General features: G+C 41.6%; 2 protein-coding genes across 2 annotated transcripts in view; both read left to right on the top strand.

The window, feature by feature from the left end:
* Window positions 1-9,990, top strand: part of MAP3K2 (mitogen-activated protein kinase kinase kinase 2) — a 98,015-nt gene extending 88,025 nt beyond the window's left edge. Inside the window, exon 17 of the mRNA XM_030916897.1 lies at window positions 931-9,990. Coding sequence (XP_030772757.1) covers window positions 931-1,156 — 226 coding nt within the window. The 3' untranslated portion in view covers window positions 1,157-9,990. The remainder of the gene's footprint in view (window positions 1-930) is intronic.
* A 4,413-nt stretch (window positions 9,991-14,403) lies between these two features.
* The window catches only part of ERCC3 (ERCC excision repair 3, TFIIH core complex helicase subunit), a 37,638-nt gene continuing 31,163 nt past the window's right edge, over window positions 14,404-20,878 (top strand). The window contains exons 1-7 of the mRNA XM_010363453.2: window positions 14,404-14,529; window positions 14,868-15,073; window positions 15,726-15,962; window positions 18,198-18,247; window positions 18,675-18,810; window positions 18,997-19,161; window positions 19,638-19,842. Coding sequence (XP_010361755.1) covers window positions 14,502-14,529; window positions 14,868-15,073; window positions 15,726-15,962; window positions 18,198-18,247; window positions 18,675-18,810; window positions 18,997-19,161; window positions 19,638-19,842 — 1,027 coding nt within the window. The 5' untranslated portion in view covers window positions 14,404-14,501. The remainder of the gene's footprint in view (window positions 14,530-14,867; window positions 15,074-15,725; window positions 15,963-18,197; window positions 18,248-18,674; window positions 18,811-18,996; window positions 19,162-19,637; window positions 19,843-20,878) is intronic.

Below are 20,878 nucleotides of genomic sequence, written 5' to 3'. Positions count from 1 at the left end.
ATTAAATATTTAGAATCCTTGAACCTGTCCTCCATTCTTTTTTTTTTTTGAGACAGAGTCTCGCTCTGTCGCCCAGGCTGGAGTGCAGTGGCCAGATCTCAGCTCACTGCAAGCTCCGCCTTCTGGGTCCACGCCATTCTCCTGCCTCAGCCTCCCTAGTAGCTGGGACTACAGGCGCCCGCCACCTCGCCCGGCTAGTTTTTTTTTTTTTTTTTGTATTTTTTTTTAGTAGAGACAGGGTTTCACCGTGTTAGCCAGGATGGTCTCGATCTCCTGACCTCGTGATCCACCCGCCTCGGCCTCCCAAAGTGCTGGGATTACAGGCTTGAGCCACCGCACCCGGCTAATCCTCCATTCTTTAGGAAGGATTTTATCGTGAGCAAACCTCAGCATTAAAAAGCTTTTTGCTATTACAGAAGTAAATAGTTACTTTGTCTAAAGACCTTTAAAAGTACTTCATCTTTGTTGTCAGTGTCTTATAATTCATTTAATCTTTAATTCTTTTATAATTTTAAGTTAGACCATGAAATGACCATTTTCTACTTCCCACCCAGAAAAGACTTTAACAGACGTTCATTTTAGGCACCTGAAGGCAATTGATTTCTAATGCTTATATTCTTTGTAAGATAAAGACAAAAATTATTTTTAATGTCAGGTTGGAAATTATATAAAACAAAAATAATAAGATGAATAATGTTCTTTGCCCAACCGTTTGAATTAAGTGATAGTCATTAAATTGTTGTTTTAAATTGATTTTTATGTTTAAATTACAGTTTTACGAAATGGTAGAACTTTTTAATGAAGCTTTGAATTTGAAGTTAAGTCATATTTAAATATACATGGACTTAATGCTTGTTTCTCATTTTCTAGCTAACTGGCTTTCTTTCATGTTATTGTTTGTGTAATGTATTTCTTTTTGTTTCTTTTCAGGAGTGTTGCATGTACTGTGGTAGAAATGCTAACTGAAAAGCCGCCTTGGGCTGAATTTGAAGCAATGGCTGCCATCTTTAAAATTGCCACTCAGCCAACAAACCCAAAGCTGCCACCTCATGTCTCAGACTATACTCGAGATTTCCTCAAACGGATTTTTGTAGAGGCCAAACTGAGACCTTCAGCTGATGAACTCTTAAGGCACATGTTTGTGCATTATCACTAGCAGCCAGTAACCTCTCCTGTGCCTCTACCTAGCTCCCATCTATTCATTCACCTTCTCTCTGACTGCACTTTTCTTTTTTACAAAAAAAGAGAGATGGGGGAGAAAAAAAGACAAGAGGGAAAGTATTTCTCTTGATTCTTGGTTAAATTTGTTTAATAATCTAAATTTTTTATATTTAATCTTTTTTTCCCTTACAAGAACTTGAAACTTTTTTTTTTAATTTTTATAATGTACTGATGTGGTTCAGAGAGATAAAGCACTTTAGTACATAGTCACTCTTTGTAGTACAAACAAATCATTTGGAATACCTAAAGATTGTAGAGTCATTCCCTCTATCACTGACATATCAGTGGCGATGGGAAGACATGGAAAACAAGGAGAAGAAAATGATGTATAATTTGTAGTTTTTAGTGCTAGTATTTAAAATATATCCTCATTTGTGGGGTTGAGCCCTAAACTTTAGTTTAGGGTAGGTACTCAACCTAAAGAATATAGGTTTCTTCTTATATCTGTATTCTTTAGATCCTAACCTCTGTCTACCAACCTTTTTGCTCAGTAGGAGTCTTGATAGAAGATATGCATCTCTGAGAGGTATGTTTATTTGTTAATCCTAACCAGTATAATAAGCAAATACACTATAATAGATCCATGTTACTGGAATCTGTAAACTTGAGGGATAGCTTTCTGCTTAAACACACACACACACACATACACACGGAAAACCTTTTATTTTAAAGTCAAGTCGTGAGCAAATCGAAATAAAAGACAAAAGGAGATCGCTCTTATCAAATGTGTGAGCAGTAGAAGAGACCACATTTGCCAGTCAGTAGAAATAATGACAAAAATTAGGTGTTTAGTGTATTTTAAACTTGTTTTACTTGAGGGAGACGTCCCAAAATTAAAGGAATGGAGAAATAATCAAAATCATGTATACCATCTTCTATTTCTAGCTCCTGATTCCCCATAGATAACATTCCTTAGGAACGAAGAGTTCAGTTAGTAATATTTATGTGTTATGTAGGGAGATGAAACCCTTGTTCTTAGGATCACAGAATACTAAAGCACCTCCAAAAAAACAGGTATCATGTGAAACAGTGGTTGCCAAAAGTGGAGCGAGGATCATTTCACTAGGCATTTGGCAATTCTTAGAGACATTTTTAGTTGTCACAACTGGAAGGATACTAGTGGCATGAATTGGGAGAGGCCAGGGATGCTGCTAAATAGACTGTAATACACAAGGAAAGCAACCTCACCCCTCAAAGAATTACCCTGCCCAGAATGTCAGAAGTGTTAAGGTTGAGAAACCCTGATGTAAAGATCAGTCCCAGTTACAAACTGAAAACAGCTATTTACAAAGCAGTAAATGCAAGAAAGGAAAGGAAATTTCAAAGAGAAAGTGATGTAATGCAAATTGAGGATTTTACAAGGTCAGCTACTGCTGCTTAAGTCAAGGGTGAATGATCTCAACAAGCAGCAAATAGCAGTCACTTTACCAGCTGCGTATTGCACCCACCTAGGTAACTCTTCATTTTAGGAACAAACTGAATTGGAACACTGAGCCTTTTGAACTCAGCCATCTCTATATATTATTTCCTTAAAATTCATAATTTTAGGCAAAAAAAAAAAAAAAAAAACATCAAAACAAAGTTTTAACTACTAATGGGAAGGTTAAAAAGCTGCCAGGTATTTCTAGTACAATGTATCCACTAAGAGCAAGGACATTATTAAATGGAACAAGACAGCTGGGAAAGGCCCCACTATCTCTTAATAGAATTGTGCTACTATAAAACATTAAGATATCAGTAATTTGGCCACTTGCAGTTTTTTTCAGCATGTTAAAGCAAGTGCTAAGTACTTTATTTTTAAAGGTCTAGAAAACAGTAGTCTTCCTGGAGGCCCCAAAATCCCTTTCATGGGATTCATAAGGGACTCAGGTATTCTTACTTTCTGCCAAAAGGTGTGCTTCTTTAGGGACTTTTTTAAGATACTTTGTTTCTGAAGTTAGGTAGATCTTGGTTTACTGTGCCAAGGTCCTATCTAGCATTCCCTGTAGGAATATTTGAAATTCCACTAGCTAGTCTAAGAAGTCAAAGCACAAGATAAGTTGTCAGCGCTTCTCTCATACTCTTAAAATTGAAGCAGTTTGCAGGGAAGAACAAGAAGGAGGTGCCCCTGCCTTGGTAAAGCAACTGCCAAATCTTGTTCTAGAAACAATCCCCAAGTGTGTGGATCTATTATAATTTCTTTATCTTTTATGAATGAGGGCATCTTTTCTACTTGAGCAAGATCATGGTCTCTGGACCAGTGGGCTTTTCCTTCATATCTGTCTTGTGTAGTTGTGCTTTTCCTTTGGCTCATTTTTGGTCTGTCAGGGTAACCAGCAGTGCAGAATATAAGACAAATGCTCTTTAGTGAGAAATCCGGTGAGACTGTAGAACCCAGAGCAAAACTGTTTGTTTTTTTTCAGTCTCTGTTTTCTTTTCTAAATGCTATAGAAAATAAAGGCACCTGAAAAGAAACTACTACTTTAACACTGCTGCGGAAGGCCTTTGCTTTATAAGACAAATATTATTAGCTATGGGAAAGTAATGTTCTTTATGTAAAGACTTAAAAATAGACAAATAGTTTACAGAGTTATTATATAAAATATGATGTGAATTTATTTCAAACAAGTTGTGAAGGTACCAAAAACCACAATAAAAGTTAATATATATAAAAACTACTAGAACAAAAAAGCTTGAAGGTGTGGGGGTGGAGGGTATGGAAGACCAAAAGTAAATTTAAAAAAGAAAGTTTTGAAAGGAAACAGCTTCATTGGGGAAGTTAAATATAACACTCCGTTTTTTTTTTCTTCTTTCTAATAATGGTATGGATCAACGAATGCAATTTGAACTTTTTAAGATAACTCTACGTGTGTTTTGTTTCTTAAATGCACAATTGATTCTTCTATACTGTAATGCTTCTTTGCTGACGCTGGAAAATGGTCAGACTGCTGACTTTGTGCCTTTAAAATGCATTCTGCTTTGACAGTGGCAGACTTTTTGGTGCTGGAGAAGATTCACTAGCAGTCTTATATGTGCTTTTCAGGAAATATCTTTCTACTTAAGGCCTTGAGAGATTCAAAGTGGCATGACTTAGGCTTGGACCAAATATAAGATCTTTTACATTGCAAACAAAGTGTTGTACTGAATAAAAGGGTTAAAAAATATTATAATGACTAATGGAAATTTTAATGGGTTGGTAATTATTTAAAATGTATTTAAAATTATACAGACTGAAAATTTCAGTATGAATATCTTGAAAATTTTCAGCACTTTTCCTTGTTTACAAAACATCTCTCTAACTTAAATAAATGACTATTGCCTTAGAAAGTTTTAAAAGGCACAGTTACCCTTATATAATATATATGAATTAAAATATTAATGCATTTGCTGAACTATAAAAGAAAATTTTAAACCTTAATTTCAGAGTAAATTGAATTGGCTTTCACTTGAGAGTCTTTACCTTATTCCCAATAGAAACTGCATTAAAAAGATGAAACTATTTCTTTCGATTAAGTTTCTGCTACTCCAGTTCTTATATATGTCAGATCTGCTCTGTAGTATTTCTGATGGAGCTGTTACAAGATATGTGAAATCACTTAGAAAATAAAATCAGATGTGAATAGTTTAGCAGGATGACCAAGCCAGATGTAGACTCCTTGGTCTATGGCAAGGTTCTGTGCCAGTGATTTTATTTGGAGTCTGGGAACTGATAGCTTGATATAAAATCACCTGGTGTCAATTAAATATACAAATCTGTCTTTTTTAATAGAATGAATCTTCTTCATTTGTTTATTCAATAATTGTAACTTACTATGTCAGGTACTAAATTAACATCCTTATATTAAGGAGGTCACAATCTAGGAGGAACATGGGCAAGCAGTTACTTACTTTATGGCATACACTAACTCTGAAAGTTCAGCAATGATGTTTTAAAATGTTATTTTTTATTAAGTAAGGGAAAAGCAATTTTAGGTAATCATTGGCTGTTACAAACTGAAATGTCATTGACAACAGGGATTAGAGTAAAAGTGTCCCCAAACTGGAGGGATCACCTCCCCAACCAGGTCACATAGCATCTCTCTCAGGACCCCCTCTTACTGCAAAACCCAGCCTCTACTCAACAGTTCCGGTGATAGGGAGCATTTATTCCATAATAGTGTTTTTTTGTTCGTTCTTTTCTCCCAGTGTCTCTTTTAAAGAAAACATACTTTACTTGGTCTAAATTGTGAAAATACCCAAAACATTTGATCGAAATCGAACTGTGTCAACAGTGTTATTTATACTAAGATCAGGACAGTTTCTTGAGATCATATTGTTTTATTACTAAGTTTGGCCTTTGTTTTACAAATGTAATGTTCATATTTATTTGAATTTGAAGATTGGTTTAATGTTAATGAAAAGCAATCCAATTGTTAATTTTTAGTAGTGCCTTTTCTCTGTATGCCTTAATTTTATTTTATATTAATAATTCAAGTTACCCACCAAAATGAAGATTTTTTCCAAAATCAGTAGGCTTCACAAGTTCATTTGGCCTTAGACTATGTATTGCTCCTTAAATGTTTCTTAATGCCTGCCTCCTCCTACCCTTTTCTACCTCCTTTTTTTAAAAATAAATAATAAATGTTAGGAGAGAAACATTAGGATTTGTCTGTGATAGACACGGTGCAGCTTCCACTAGACATGAATTCCCAATAAGCATAGAAAGAGGTATTCTCGTTCTAAAGAGACATGTAAATGTTTTCTGGGTTGAATACTTGATTTTCAGTCACATTGGCACTGTCCAAGTTCTTGGTATATTATTACAGTTCAGTTATGATTTTCATGGTAGAGTCACAGTACTTGTTTTTGCCCTAAAGAAGTCATTCACATGGTTTACAGATGTTGAGGCAATGAGACAGGACAGTGAGTAGGAAATCCAGGGATAGCAGATTCTAGTCCTTAATCCTCAGCTAACATTTTAGGTAATAGTCTAAGTTACTTTTCTGTGAAGTGTGTGCATGTGCGCCTGTATGTGTGTGTGTGCGTGTGTGTGTGTGGTGTTGAGTTGGAGGCAGGGGTAGGAAGGAAGAAGGGGAAAGGTATGAGTGTTCGATTTAGCTCAGTTTCTGGTTTTGGAAGAACAACTCAAATGTATGACCTACTGATGATATACAGTGAGTGTAGTCATCCTTGGGTAGGAACACCAGTACATTTTCCACAAGTAGCTAGTATAAATGATTGTATAATAATAATATTGATTATAAATTGCCATACTCTTGGTTGCTAAAAGTAGATTAAAACTCAATTTGTGTATATGTATAATAATCTTATATATAATTCTTAAATAGAAAGTAATTGATTTTACATAGTTCTTCCTGAACTTTTTGGAGCTGAAATTCTGCCAAATATTATCAAAATAAGCTTCCTTAGCTTACCAAGTATTCACAAGGAAATTCTCTTATACCTCTTTTTGGTTGGCTAGGGGAAGCATGCTATGAAGCAGTTGTTCCTGCTTCATAATTGTCTTTGGCTTGGCTTTGACTTCTGCCATGGTTTGGACGGGATCCCATGGTAGGTGTGGGAAGTATTGGCCTCCCATCTCCCCATACTCACCTTCCAGAGCTGTTGATGGAAGTGAGCTCTTGGGGGAGCCTAGAGATTCTTTTTTCAGTGGTCATGTAAGCATTCAAGGTTGAGCTTCAGAAAGATGAGGGAGGAGTCATAGCTACAGTAAAGAAAAGAATACATTTTATCTGTTGCCTGTATACAGCCTCATAGAATTCTTCATACTTTTTATATTGTGCATTTTAATTGACAGTCATATGGTATTTTTGTTAATAACAGCAAAGGCATTAAATCGGTACCATTGTTCCTTCTGCCTGATGACTTCTTGTTTGTAACACAATCTGTATTATCAGAATCACTTTAAACCAAAGCTTTTGTATTCCCTGTACACATAGCCAAAATAATTAGCACTGTTACTTCCGTCCACTTGTAAGCTAATAGTGTAAAAATTATAAAGCAGATACTAATAGAATTTGTATTCTGGTATATCCTTCAAGGAAAAGGACAGGTGATCAGTGTTTGCATTTAGATGTGCAGAAGTTACTTCCACTGTTGAGGAACTGTGTAGACATGAATTTAAGCTTGTGCATGTGCCAGTCTTGTTAATGTCACTTGACCACCAATGCACATAGACAGACATTAACGTCTGATGCCTCAGGTTGATGGCGTACTTTCTTCCTAGCGTCTTAACATTTATGAACTTATGTTTGACTTGAGGGGCATTTCAGCAAAGCTGTGAGGAAAAGTAAGTTCCGGACTGATGTCTGCTTTGTGCCATAGACATGTTGGAACATAAGGAAGTGTCTGCTTCTACTGTATGTGCAGGACTTGTCCCCAAATAATTTCTGAATCCCTTAATGCAGTTGAGAACAGTAAAATTCATGACCATACCAAAAAGCACTTTCAAGTTCACTTATTTTTAAATATTCTTTTAGAATTTATTTTTTAAAAGCATATGTAACTAGTGATGATTTTAGCATTAGCTTTACTTGGAGGAGAGAAGTAACAAAATTACATCTTAAACTCTGTTAGATAGACTACAAAATGGATTTGATGTATTCTTACTTTTCCAAAGAAATTTTTCCATCTGGAATAAGAAGAGAGGATTAGTTGAAACATCTGAGCTGGAGAGGCTTATGGGCAAAAGGAAGTGCGCCAGACTCTTGCAATACACGCTATTCAATTGAAAGTACAGTGTCTAAGGATAAAAATACTTCTTTAAAAACCAACAATTGTTTTAATGCAATCTTAATTAGTAAATGGTTTACATTTTTTCTATTGTTATTGGTTTTAAAATTTTGCTACCCTGAATTCTGAAATATTATAAAAGTTAATACCAAAAATACTTTTAATGTCTGACATCTCTTACATTTCACATGGTTCTTTTTATTCATTGTAAATAAAAGTAAACTTGGATAAATTTGAGAATAAACTTTGTGTTGTTGCAGACTATGATTATCAATTTGTAAATTTACCCTTTGACATAATAATGTACATTTTTTAATGTAGCCATTAAAATCTCTATATTTAAACTATTGGTTTCTCTCTGTAAATGTTTCTAATCTCAGTTGAATGCTGGGCAGTTTATAATTATGTACAAAGAGTTTTTTTCCTATTAAGATTGACATTTTTGCACATTTTTGGAAATGTTTAATTTGTACACTGATTTACTACTCTGACCAATAATTGTTGATGAGTGTATGAGCATCATGAATGCGTGCATTGAACTACTGTTTGTGTCTTTATGTTTTAACTTCTTTCAAGATGTAGCCATCAGTTACTGCACTGCTATTACTTATGACTTAAATGGACCTTTTTGCTTTTACAGACTATACTTATCTATGGTTCTTTGTTGAAGAACTCAGGAGTTCAACATTAATAGAAATTAGAAAATTTTATAATGTATTATAAAATCCATTACCAAGTTGGAAGTATGCTCTGTGTATCGGGATGTATGTTTGTGTGATTTTTTTTCTGTCTGTAGGCACATGTATATATCCCAGTAAGTTCTTACTTTCATTTCATTTCTACATTTTTATGAACTTGTTTTATAAGGGTACTATTTAGTTGTGATAATTAAATATATATAAAAGCTTTCTGAGAGATTATTTACTATATGAATATATTTTCAGCTGGCTGATCAAAAGTATTTTTAAAATTTGTTTTTAACCATTCAAAATGTATTTGTATTTTCAGAATTGAATGCAAATCATACTTAGAGCCCAATTAAAATACTCTTGCAAGAAAAAGCATTAAATTCTCTTTAAGAGAATTCTGTGAAATGCAAATTAAGGGAAAAATAGGTTTTAAGCAGTAGCAAAAACACACCGCTAAAAATGGCCTTTGAATTCTCAGAGCTATGGAAAAATGTGAGAAACTAAATTGTCTTGAGATGTCAAGATTTTTCTATCTCCAGTTGCTGTTGGCCTGTCCTACTGTTGTCTTTGAATATTTCCTGTATTCTACCCCAAAATATTTCAACTTTTAGTTTTTCTATCACTGGGCAAGGTCAGACTGGGTTTATAAAACAGTATATTGGCATATTGTGATTCTTTGTAATTGACTATAAATTGGTTTTGAAATGTCCAAACATCCATTGTGTGTCTTTATATTGTACTGTGTGTTTTAAGTAACTGGCAGAAAAAGAATTGGAAATGAAATTTCCAATCAGACAATGTTGTATTAAAGAAAACTTTGTTTTAAATATGCGGTACCATGTAAAATTACTCATGTTAGGAATAAAGTCCACTGTTGAAGTCGAATGTCACTAAGTTTATGATGTTAAAAGGAACCGGTGTGATTAGGAAAACCTACCAGAAGCCAGATATAGTGTGGTATGTGCCACATTTCATGCACATTTTGATTTTGTGTTGTCATTCAAAATTGTGCTTGTAAAAATGTATACTATTTCTGAGTTTTATAATTTCTAGGTACTTGTTTTTTCTTGCTGGTAAATAGCTTTTTAAAAAAATCTAATATAAAAGAAACCATGTTTATATTTTGTTAGTGATCAATGACTTTGTTTATATGGAAATTTGTATATCATTGGCACACATTTTGTTTAGGTTTACGTGCATGAAGGCCTGCAATAATTAGCACAATGAAAATTGCTTTTTCTTACATGTTCATTTTTTTTGAAAGGTTGTGGTGCAAAGGCTTACTCTAAGTAACCTTCTGGACTATGGAATGAATATAAATGAATGGCACTTTGAGTGTTAATAAAGCTAATATTTATTTCCACTGTGATGGGTTTTTCCAGATCTATTCTTGGACACATTTTATTTACAGTTATTCCCTCCTTGCTTGAGTTGAGCAGTCTCTAGGAGACCAAGCACAGACAAATCTAAAAACAATGAAACTAAACCAAATCTTTCCAGTATCTAAGTCTATAATGTTCCACCCAACTTGTAGTGTATCTTTGGCTGGACATCTTGATTACCTAAATCAGAACTAACGATGATTAAAAATAAACACAAACCCTACTATCAAACCTACTGAGTTTAAGGAACGGTCTTTCACATGGTGTTGGAGATTATTTATTTATTTGAGACAGAGTCTTGCTCTGTTGCCCAGGCTGGAGTGCAGTTGTGCCATCTCAGCTCACTGCAAGCTCTGCCTCCTGGGTTTCCGCCATTCTCCTGCCTCAGCCTCCCGAGTAGCCAGGACTACAGGCGCCCGCCATCACGTCCAGCTAAGTTTTTGTATGTTTAGTAGGGACGGGGTTTCACCGTATTAGCTAGGATGGTCTCCATCTCCTGACCTCGTGATCTGTCTGCCTGGGCCTCCCAAAGTGCTGGGATTACGGGCGTGAGCCACCGCGCCCGGTGGAGGTAATGTAACACTTTGCTATAGAGGGCAACTTAACGCAACCTCAGAATTGAAATCTCAAAATCAGAATCAGAAACCTCAGAATAGACCGGGTATGGTGATCCCAGCACTTTGGGAGGCCGAGGTAGGTGGACCGCTTGAGCTCAGGAGTTTGAGACCAGCCTGGGCAACATGGTAAAACCCTTTTTCTACAAATACTACAAAGATCAGCCAGGTGTGATGGTGCATGCCTGTGGTCCCAGCTACCCAAGAGGCTGAGGTGGGCAGGTCGCTTCAGCCTGGGGGAGAGGTTGCAGTGAGCTGAGATCGCACCACTGTGCTGCAGTCTTCATGACAGAACCAGACCCTGTCTTAAACTTCAGAATCTTGTATATGCTCTGATCCAGCAATTTATATCTAGGAATTAACCTGTGGAAATAGACTGAATGTTGTAAGTTGCATCTATAAATTCCAAACTTGAAACTCTAAATGTCCAACAATAGGGGCTATTGTAACAAAGTACCACAAATTGGGTGGCCTGTAATAAAACATTTATTGTCTCACAGTTAGGGAGGCTAGAAGTCTGAAATCAAGGTGTGAGTAGGACCATGCTCCTGAAACCCATAAGGGAATCCTTCCTTGCCTCTTCCAACTTATTTTTTATATTTTAGAAATTGGGTCTCACTATGTCGCCCAGGCTGGCCTCAGACTTCTGGGCTCCCACCTCAGCCTCCCGAGTAGCTGGGACTACATGTGCTACACGGCGTTGTGTCCAGCTGCCTCTTCCGACTTCTGATAGCATCCCTTGGTTTGTGGCAGCATAACTCCAATCTCTGCTTCCATCAGCACGGGGTGCTCTTTATGTGTCTATCGACACAAATGTGTGTGCTTCCCTTTTTATAAGGGGACCAGTTACTGGATTAAGGCCCACCCTAATGACCTGATTTTAACTTGATTGCCTCTATAAAGACCCTGTTGCCAAATAAGGCCATATTATGAGGTAGTAGGGGTTAGGACTTCAAAATATCTTTTTGGATCAGGTGCAGTGGCTCACACCTCTAATATCAGCACTTGGGGGGCCAAGGCAATGGACAGCTTAAGTCCAGCAGTTCAAGACCAGCCTGGGCAACATGGTGAAACCCCATCTGTACAAAAAAAAATACAAAGAGCCAGGCATGGTGGCATGCCTGTAGTCCCAGCTACTTGGGAGGCTAGGAGGGAGGATCACTTGAGCCCAGGAGGTCGAGGTTGCAGTGAGCCCAGATTGCACCACTGCACTCCAGTCTGGGCAACAGCAAGACCTTGTCTCAAAAAAAGTAACTTTTTGAGGGGCAGGGGACACAATTCAACCCATAGTCTGTCCTCTGGCCCCTAAAACTTCATATCCTTCCCACATGCAAAGTATATTCACCCCACCTCGACGTCAACAAAAGTCAGTCATTCCAGCATCAACTCCAAGTCCAATATCATCTAAATATCAGTTTAAATCTCATCACTGAAATCATCCAAATCAATTGACTCTGGGTAAGGTTTCCTGGCAGAGCAAATTTCCTTTCTATCTATGAACCCATGACAGCAGTAAGTTATCTGCTTCCAAATTACAATGGGATAGGCAGAGGATACACACATTCCATTCCAAAAGGCAGAAATGGGAAGGAAAAAGGCTTGCAGGCGCCAAGCAAGTATGACACCTAACAGGGCCAATGAGATAGGATTTTAAGGCTTGAGAATAATCCTCAATGGCTTGATGCTCTGTTCCTCAGGACCCACTGGGGCTGCAGTCCTACACCCTCGGAACTGAGGAGGTGGTGGCAGTGGGTTCAAACCCAAGCCTGTCCCCTTCAGTCGCATGGTGGCGGAAGCAGGCTCACTGGCCTCTGAACTGTCCCTGCCAATCCTTTTCCTACCTGTGGAATCCTGGAAGTCCAACAGCCTTCCTTCATTTCATCCCATCTATGTACCCCAGTCAAAACTGTCTAGGTTTCTGTGGAGATGGGTGATTGGGTCTATAAGCCACACACCTAATCTCTTGCAAATAAATGGTTGTCCACATCCTTAGCGTTTCTCCAGAGCATACTTTCTCTCTCTTTCTTTTTTTTTAAACAATGTGAGTACGCTAAGAATGATCCAAATCTTCAAGTTCTGGTTCCTTTTGTTGAACAATTCCACCTTCAGTGTATCTCTTCTCACATTTCACTATAAGCAGTAAAGAGAAAGCAGGTTTTTTTTTTTTTTTTTTTTTGAGATGGGGTCTTACTCTGTCGCCCAGGCTGGAGTGCAGTGGCATGATCTCTGCTCACTGCAACCTCTGCCTCCTGGGTTCAAGAGATTCTCCTGCCTCGGCCCCCTGAGCAGCTGAGACTACAGGTGAGCGCGACATTACGCCCAGCTAATTTTTGTATTTTTAGTAGAGACAGGGATTCATCATATTGGCCAGGCTGGTGTTGAACTCCTGACCTCATGATCCTCCCCCTCGGACTCCCAAAGTGCTGGGATTACAGGAATGAGCCACCGCGCCCGGCCCAGGCCTCACTTTTAACCATTACGTAGAAAATGGTTAAAATGTCCTAGCTTATCACTTACAAGTTCTACTTTCCACCCAACAGAATACAATTCAGGCAAGTTCTCTATCACTTGCTTCCAGTTTCAATAACGTATTTCTCCTTTCCATCTGAGCCGTCACCAGAATCACCTTTACTGTCCATATTTCTACCAAGGCTCATCAAGATAATAGAGGCTTTTCTATGATGCGCCTCAAAATTCTTTCAGTCTCTATCAATTACCCAATTCAGAAAACCACTTTCCCATTGTTAGGTATTTGTTACAGCAGTACCCTATTTTCCATACCAAAAATCTGTGTTACGTTCTCCAGAGAAACAGAACCAAGAGGCCCACTGAGCAAACGAGCGAGAGACATTTATTTTTAAAGAATTGGCTCACGCAATTGTGGGGGCTGGCAAGTTGGGAATTCAGGTAAGAGTTGATGTTGTAGTCTTGAGTCCAAAGTCTGGAAACTCAGAACTTTCTATGTTGCAGTCTGGAGACAAAATTCCTTTTTCCTTGAGAAACCTGTCTTTGCTCTTAAGGCCTTCAACTGATTTGGATGAGGCCAACCCACATTATTGAGGGTAATCTGCTTTATTTAGGCTGAGCCAGGAGAATGGCATGAACCCGGGAAGCAGAGCTTGCAGTGAGCCGAGATGGTGCCACTGCACTCCAGCCTGGGCAATAGAGCGAGACTCCGTCTCAAAAAAAAAAAAAAAAAAAAAAAAAAAATGTTGCCCAGGCTGGAGTACAGTGGTGCAATCTCAGCTCAATGCAGCCTTTAACTCCTGGGTTCAAGTGATTCTCCCACCTCTGCCTCCCAAGTAGCTTAGACTACAGGCGTGTGCCACCATGTCTGGCTACTTTTTTTCGTATTTTTCGTAGAGATGGGGTTTCACCATGTTGGCCAGGCTGGCCTTGAACTCCTGATCTCAAGTGAGCCACCCACTTCAGCCTCCCAAAGTGTTGGAATTACAGGCGTGAGCCACCGTGCTCAGCCAAATTTTTTTTTAATTAAAAAAAAAATTTCTTCCTTACCCATGGACTCAGGTCACATTCTCTCTCTCTCTTTCTCTCTGTCTTTATCAAATTTGTTTATTGCCCGCATCGCTTCATTAAAATTTAAGTTCCAGGATGATAAGGCCTTTCATTCGCGCACTACGCAGGTGCTCAACACACAGTATTTTCCTTCAGTTGTAAAGAAATGAATGAGCGGCTGGGTCGCACGAGCTAACAGCTCTGCCGCCGCTAGCTCCCCGCTCTTCCAGCCCCCGCCATCACGGCGCCCAGAGGCGGGACGTCCTGTGTGGACAACAAGGAGCTTCCGGATTGAGCCGGAAGTCCCCGACAGTGGATGCCGCGGCGGGCCTGTGGGAGCTTGGGCCTTCTCTGCTGCTGTAACTGCCATGGGCAAAAGAGACCGGGCGGACCGCGGTGAGCCGTGGCGCGGGCACGCTCAGCCACGACTGTGCTCTCCGGCCCTGCCCCGCGCTCTGCCTCGGAGCTGCTCCCGCCTTCTCCGCGCCGGCCGACCCTGCCGGCCCTCTCGCGCGCACCCCGTTGGGACAGGCCTTTGGGCGGGAGAGACGCTGGACCTGGGCGCAGCCCAGCGAACTCGGCCTGGGGGAGGCGGGTGAGGGGCGCAACGCCCGTGGGATGCTGGTGGCTCTTAGCTAGGAGTTTGCGGCGGCGGCCCAGGTGAAATGCTGCCCAGCGGTGCGGAGGGAGCCCTAGACTCCTGCTGGGCTTATTTGTATGTTGGTATCTTGCAGACAAGAAGAAATCCAGGAAGCGGCACTATGAGGATGAAGAGGATGATGAAGAGGACGCCCCTGGGAACGACCCTCAGGAAGCGGTTCCCTCGGCGGCGGGGAAGCAGGTGGATGAGTCCGGCACCAAACTGGATGAATATGGAGCCAAGGACTACAGGCTGCAGATGCCGCTGAAGGACGACCACACCTCCAGACCCCTCTGGGTGGTAAGCATGCCCTTAGCTTGGGCAGGGCCCAGGAGTGTGCGGAGCGGCAGCTAAATCGTGGGCATTCTCAGAGTCAAAACTGACATTCAGGCTACCGCCCCTAGAATTGGCCGGGAGAGAGCTTTCATCCACTCGGCGGAACGGCCCAGCAGTTGCGCACACGTGTGCCGGCCCGGCCTGGGCTTCCTCCGGCTCTAACCCCTCAGTTTACTTTCACTGCTTCCCCAGCCCTACCCCATGTAGTAAATACTTTCATCTGCCGAATAAATAGCATTTATCATGTAACAATTTGTTTCCTCAAGTAATGGAAGACATGTTCGGTAGCAAGCTTTTGCTCTACTTAAAATAATTAATGTTCTACATTTAGTTGAAATTTAGCCGAAAGGTAACTTGAGGATAGCCAGTAAGATGGGCTTTCTCTGTGCAGAATAGTGGGAAACAGCTGTTGACTTTGGAAACATTTTCTTCTATTTTTCTTTGCTCTTCTGTATCTGATGAAAGTAACAGGCCCCACGGTTGTCTGAAGGAGTGCTTGCAAGAATATCTGTGGTGTTGGGCAGCTTATTCTTTCTTGATAATGATATGGGCAAGAGTCCAGTCGTCTCTGCAACTCATGTTTCCTTGTCCATTTTGTCCATTTGGTGTCTCTCAGGCTCCTGATGGCCATATCTTCTTGGAAGCCTTCTCTCCAGTTTACAAATACGCCCAAGACTTCTTGGTGGCTATTGCAGAGCCAGTGTGCCGACCAACCCATGTGCATGAGTACAAACTAACTGCCTACTCCTTGTATGCAGCCGTCAGCGTTGGGCTGCAAACCAGTGACATCACCGAGTACCTCAGGAAGCTCAGCAAGACTGGAGTCCCTGATGGAATTATGCAGTTTATTAAGGCAAGTGGCAGCTGAGGTCAGCAATTCCACCTGCCCTTGCTAATGTAACAATGGGCATAGGTGCTCCATGTTGTCAGCCTGTGGCAGCCATGAGAATATGCCATTCAGATTTCCTGTGGGGAGCATAACGACTCGTTACCCCAGCCGCTACACTCTGGATCCAGCATTGTGTTCTGGGTGAGGCCACACTTCTCATGACCTGCTCCCAGCCATGGGTATTAACACAGAGGGGCCACTAATTCAGGCCCAGTGTAGCCAGGGAGAATTTGGGAATTGGGTGTGTTCCCCTCAAATTCTGTCTTCAAAACCTCATACCCAATGGTAATGTAATTGGAGTAAGAAAGTAGTTAAGACTAAATGAGGTCGTCCGATATGATTAGCATCCTTGTAAGAAGAGACACTGGAGCATGCTTTCTCTCACCTGCCCTCCTTGTCATGTGAGTACACAATGGGAAGGTGGTCCATGGACAAGAGCCTTCACCAGAAACTGAATCAGCTGGTACCTTGATCATGGACTTTCAACCTCCACAGCTCTGAGAAAATACAGTTCTAACGTTGAAACCACCCAGTCTGTGGAATTTTGTTACGGCAACCCAAGCTGACTAACACAGGTGGTAAACTCTGTCTAAAGCTAAGTATCTGCAAGAGACCAATAGTCAACAAGTTCCATGAGGGAAAGTCAAAAACAACTTCAGATGTTGTTTTTGACAAAACAAAGAGGGTTCCATGTGATTAATAGTTGAACATGCTGGGTTTCTTCTGAGAGATGGGTGAATGCCATTTAAAAGAGATGGACACTGGCTTTCATTGCCTTTGGCTGATCCAAAGGGAGTCAGATTCAGACCTTGGGATCTGGAGTGGCAGAAGAGTACCGCAGGAATTCAGTATGGCACTGCAAGCAGTCCCAGAGAAGCTGCAGGAGTCCTGGAGAGAGCTCTCTTTTCCTGTGATGTGAAAGTATGCCCGGCCAGGCGCAGTGGCTCACTCCTGTAACTCCAGCACTTTGGGAGGCCGAGGCGGGTGGATCACCTGAGGTCAGGAGTTCAAGACCAGCCTGGCCAACATGGCGAAATTCCCGTCTCTACTAAAAATGCAAAAATTAGCCGGGCATGGTGGTGGGCGCCTGTAATTCTAGCCACTCAGGAGGTTGAGGCAAGATAATCACTTGAACCCGGGCGGCATAGGTTGAAGTGAGCTGAGATCTCACCATTGCACTCCAGCCTGGGCAACAGAGCGAGACTCCACCTCAAAACAACAACAAAAAAGAAAGCGTGCCCAAGGAGAGGACCTTGTACCAACACTGTGGCTATGCTCAGTCTTGGCTGCGAATTGCCTGCAGGGATGTAGGTGTTGGCACACTGCAGTGGTGGATCAGGGACAACAGCAGGGACAGGCAGCCCCTCAAAGTCTGGCAAATTTTTTTTTTCTTTTTTTTGAGACAGAGTCTTGCTCTGTCATCCAGGCTGGATAGCAGTGGCATGATCTTGGCTCACTGCAACCTCTGCCTCCTGGGCTCAGGCGATTCTCCTGCCTCAGCCTCCCAAGTAGCTGGGATTACAGGCGCCCGCCACTGCACCCAGCTAATTTTTATATTTTTGGTAGAGACGGGGTTTCACCATGTTGGCCAGGCTGGTCTCGAACTCCTGACCTCAGGTGATCCACCTGCCTCGGCCTCCCAAAGTGCTGGGATTACAGGCGTGAGCCACTGCCCCTGGCCTCAGTGGCAAATTTTTTTTGGTGCCACACAGCCTCTAGTGTATTCCTTCCTAGAGGTGGTTGGGAACCTGGGAGGATTTAAGCTGTATTCTCTGCCATCAAGATGCTTACATTGTATTTGGGGAAATAGGAGCACTGGTGAAGAGGCTTTGCGTTTTGTTTAAGCAGCAATTACTTTGCACATACTCTGTGCAAGGAGTTGTAGTAATACTGGTGTGGTCTTCAGGCTAGGGTAGGGGCTGTGGGAATAGAGAGGAAAGGCAGAATGCAAGGAGATTTTAAGCAGCGTTTTATAACTGAATGGATATGCATCAGAATTAGCCAGGCAAGAGGAAGATTTTGTTCTCAGAAAGCAGAGGCCAATGGGAAAAGCTCAGTTTAGGCAGATCTGAACCCGTTAGGATTGCCCTAAAGTAAAATGAACTTTTCACTTGGTTGGTTGGGGTAAGATGTGACCAGTAGTGAATGTGTTCTGAGTTAGCTGCACATTTACCTATTGGGTGTTACCTCTATTTGCAGTTGTGTACTGTCAGCTATGGAAAAGTCAAGCTGGTCTTGAAGCACAACAGGTAAGAGATTCCGTGACAGGCCTGTCCCAAGGCATGGTCACTCTCTGCGCACCAGCAGGAATAAAGGGATATGGGAAGGACCCGATGTTTATGCTGTCTGCTCTGTGCCAATACCACACTCCTCTGAAGCACAGATAAGAGAAGAGGAACAAGAGGTGTGGCCCAGACTGGAAACTCGTCCACTGGCCACTCTATTTCCTCTAGCAATGGAGCTGGGCTCAGGCCCCTGCTTACTTGACCTCAAAGTGGGGCTTTGCCCACAACCCTCATATGTTAAATCATGGCCAGCAGCTCATAGTACAGATTTGGCGAAGGGTTGTGGGGAAGAGTCTTGAGGCTTGTATTTCCAGACCATCTGATGGAACGAGCAGTGGAATCAGGAGGTACCTGCTGGTCAACAGACCGCTTCTTCCTCCCCTGCGTGCAGATACTTCGTGGAGAGCTCCCACCCTGATGTAATCCAGCATCTTCTCCAGGACCCGGTGATCCGAGAATGCCGCTTAAGAAACTCTGAAGGAGAGGCCACTGAGCTTATCACAGAGACTTTCACAAGCAAATCTGCCGTACGTGGACTCCTGGGCCACCCTTGGGTGGGGGCAGGCATTTAGGATTTCAGTTCTCAGGTGTCTTTTACCCAGCACTTACAACCTGGCAGCCCAGCTGGTTTCTGCCCTTTACAACTTCACCCTTTGCTTGATACCAGCAGAATTAAATGATGTATGCACATTCAGCACCTACCTCTCTCACAGATTTCTAAGACTGCTGAAGGCAGTGGTGGGCCCTCCACTTCCCGAGTGACAGATCCACAGGGTAAATCTGACATCCCCGTGGACCTGTTTGACTTCTATGAGCAAATGGACAAGGATGAGGAAGAAGAAGAAGAGACACAGACGGTATCTTTTGAAGTCAAGCAGGTTAGTGAATGGACCTTCCTCCTGGTTCCCTCACTGAGTTGCTGTTAGAAATTAGTTCCGCCCTGTGTCAACTCTGCCTATAGTCTGTGTGAAGGAAAGGAATCCCTGTTGGTCCCTGCATTGCTTTCTACTTTTCATTATCCGTGGGCCATGGCATCACTCCTCTTGATGGATTTACAGTCCCAGTGTCCTCTTTTTCAGGCTGGTAGGCTGGTCTTCACAAGTTGCTGAGGAGATGTGAGAAACAGTGCCTGAAGGTCAATTTTGCCTGCTGATTAGATTTCATTTTGAAAGTGTTGTTAGTTTGGGTTGCTTTTCTGTGCTTTATCCCAGTTGTTAACTGAGCAAGATCTAAAATTGTAGAAGTTTAGACAGAATGCCACTTGTTTGACCATTAGACCTCTTAGAAGATGTGATGTTTTTGAGCACACTTTGGAGGTTAAGATTTTAAAACCCTTTTTGTGCCTGCTTTCCAGGAAATGATTGAGGAACTCCAGAAACGTTGCATCCACCTGGAGTACCCTCTCTTGGCAGAATACGACTTCCGGAATGATTCTGTCAACCCTGATATCAACATTGACCTAAAGCCCACAGCTGTCCTCAGACCCTATCAGGAGAAGAGCTTGAGAAAGATGTTTGGAAACGGGCGTGCACGTTCGGGGGTCATTGTTCTTCCCTGCGGTAAGTGGTACTGGAGTTAAGAAGGTGGCCAGGCTGCTGTGTCTGGATCTGCCAGCTGCCTCTCGCTTTCTCTCTGCGCATTTCACTAAATCACACCTTGCTAAAAAGCCAAGATCAGGTGACTCCCTGATTCATGACTTGACAAGTATTTGAGTGCTTACTGTGCATGGGCCTTGGCCTGGACACGGAGTATTATGGTGGCTAGAACAACACTTCTGACCTCATGGAGCTCATTCTTCTGGGGAAGAGACAGATGGTGAGCAGATGTGTACAATCTTGGGTGGTGCTAGAGGCAGTGAAGGAAAATTAGAGCAGATAAGGGGTGAGATTGTCATAATGGCAAGGGGCTGTTGCACATAGTGGTGTTAGGTTCTTGTTCTTGAATCAGCCTTAGGGGTTGTGTATTTGGAGACTCCCTAGCACAGAAACGTTGGTGTTCCTGGATGACTAGGATGGTGTGCAAGTCCAGGGAAAGGCAGGAGTGGCCCCCTGGGCACCTGTTTGACCACTTATCCTCAGTAATGTCAGGTCCTAGCCTAGCTTCTTGGCCAGAGGCCACAGCAGACTCACCTTGGGACCCCACTGAGGACTTACAGAGGCAAGGTCTTCAGGGAAGGGGAGGTTCTTTTTTTCCAAAACTCCAAGGGTTTTTTGATGGTGTTTTTCTTTTTTATTTTACTTTACAATTTTTTTTATTTGCATTTACTCCTGGTAACTCAACAGAATGTATTTTTATAATAAAGGAAGGATCTCTGTTTCATAGAAAAGCTTGATTTTTCTCTTGATCTTTAAATGGTGGATGGTGGTAAACTCAGAAGCTCTGGAATTTCATCTTCTCTGTACACACGTAGCGCATCCCTGAAGTCTCAGCCCCGTTTGCTGTGTAATAATAATAGTGCTCTTTTGCCAAGGCCCTCCTTCTGTGGGCCAGGCATGCCGGGCCCCAGCAGCGTCACTGTCCCGTGACTGTGGGCGAGGCAAAGTACTCCTCTGCTTTAGTTTTTCAGTCTGTCTTTTTTCTTTTTGAGATAGTCTT

This window comes from Rhinopithecus roxellana, chromosome 14 (assembly GCF_007565055.1).
Source record: "Rhinopithecus roxellana isolate Shanxi Qingling chromosome 14, ASM756505v1, whole genome shotgun sequence".
NCBI classification, from domain to species: Eukaryota; Metazoa; Chordata; class Mammalia; order Primates; family Cercopithecidae; genus Rhinopithecus; species Rhinopithecus roxellana.
The sequence above is the reverse complement of the archived record's forward strand: the minus strand, read 5'-3'. Positions and strand labels throughout refer to the sequence as shown.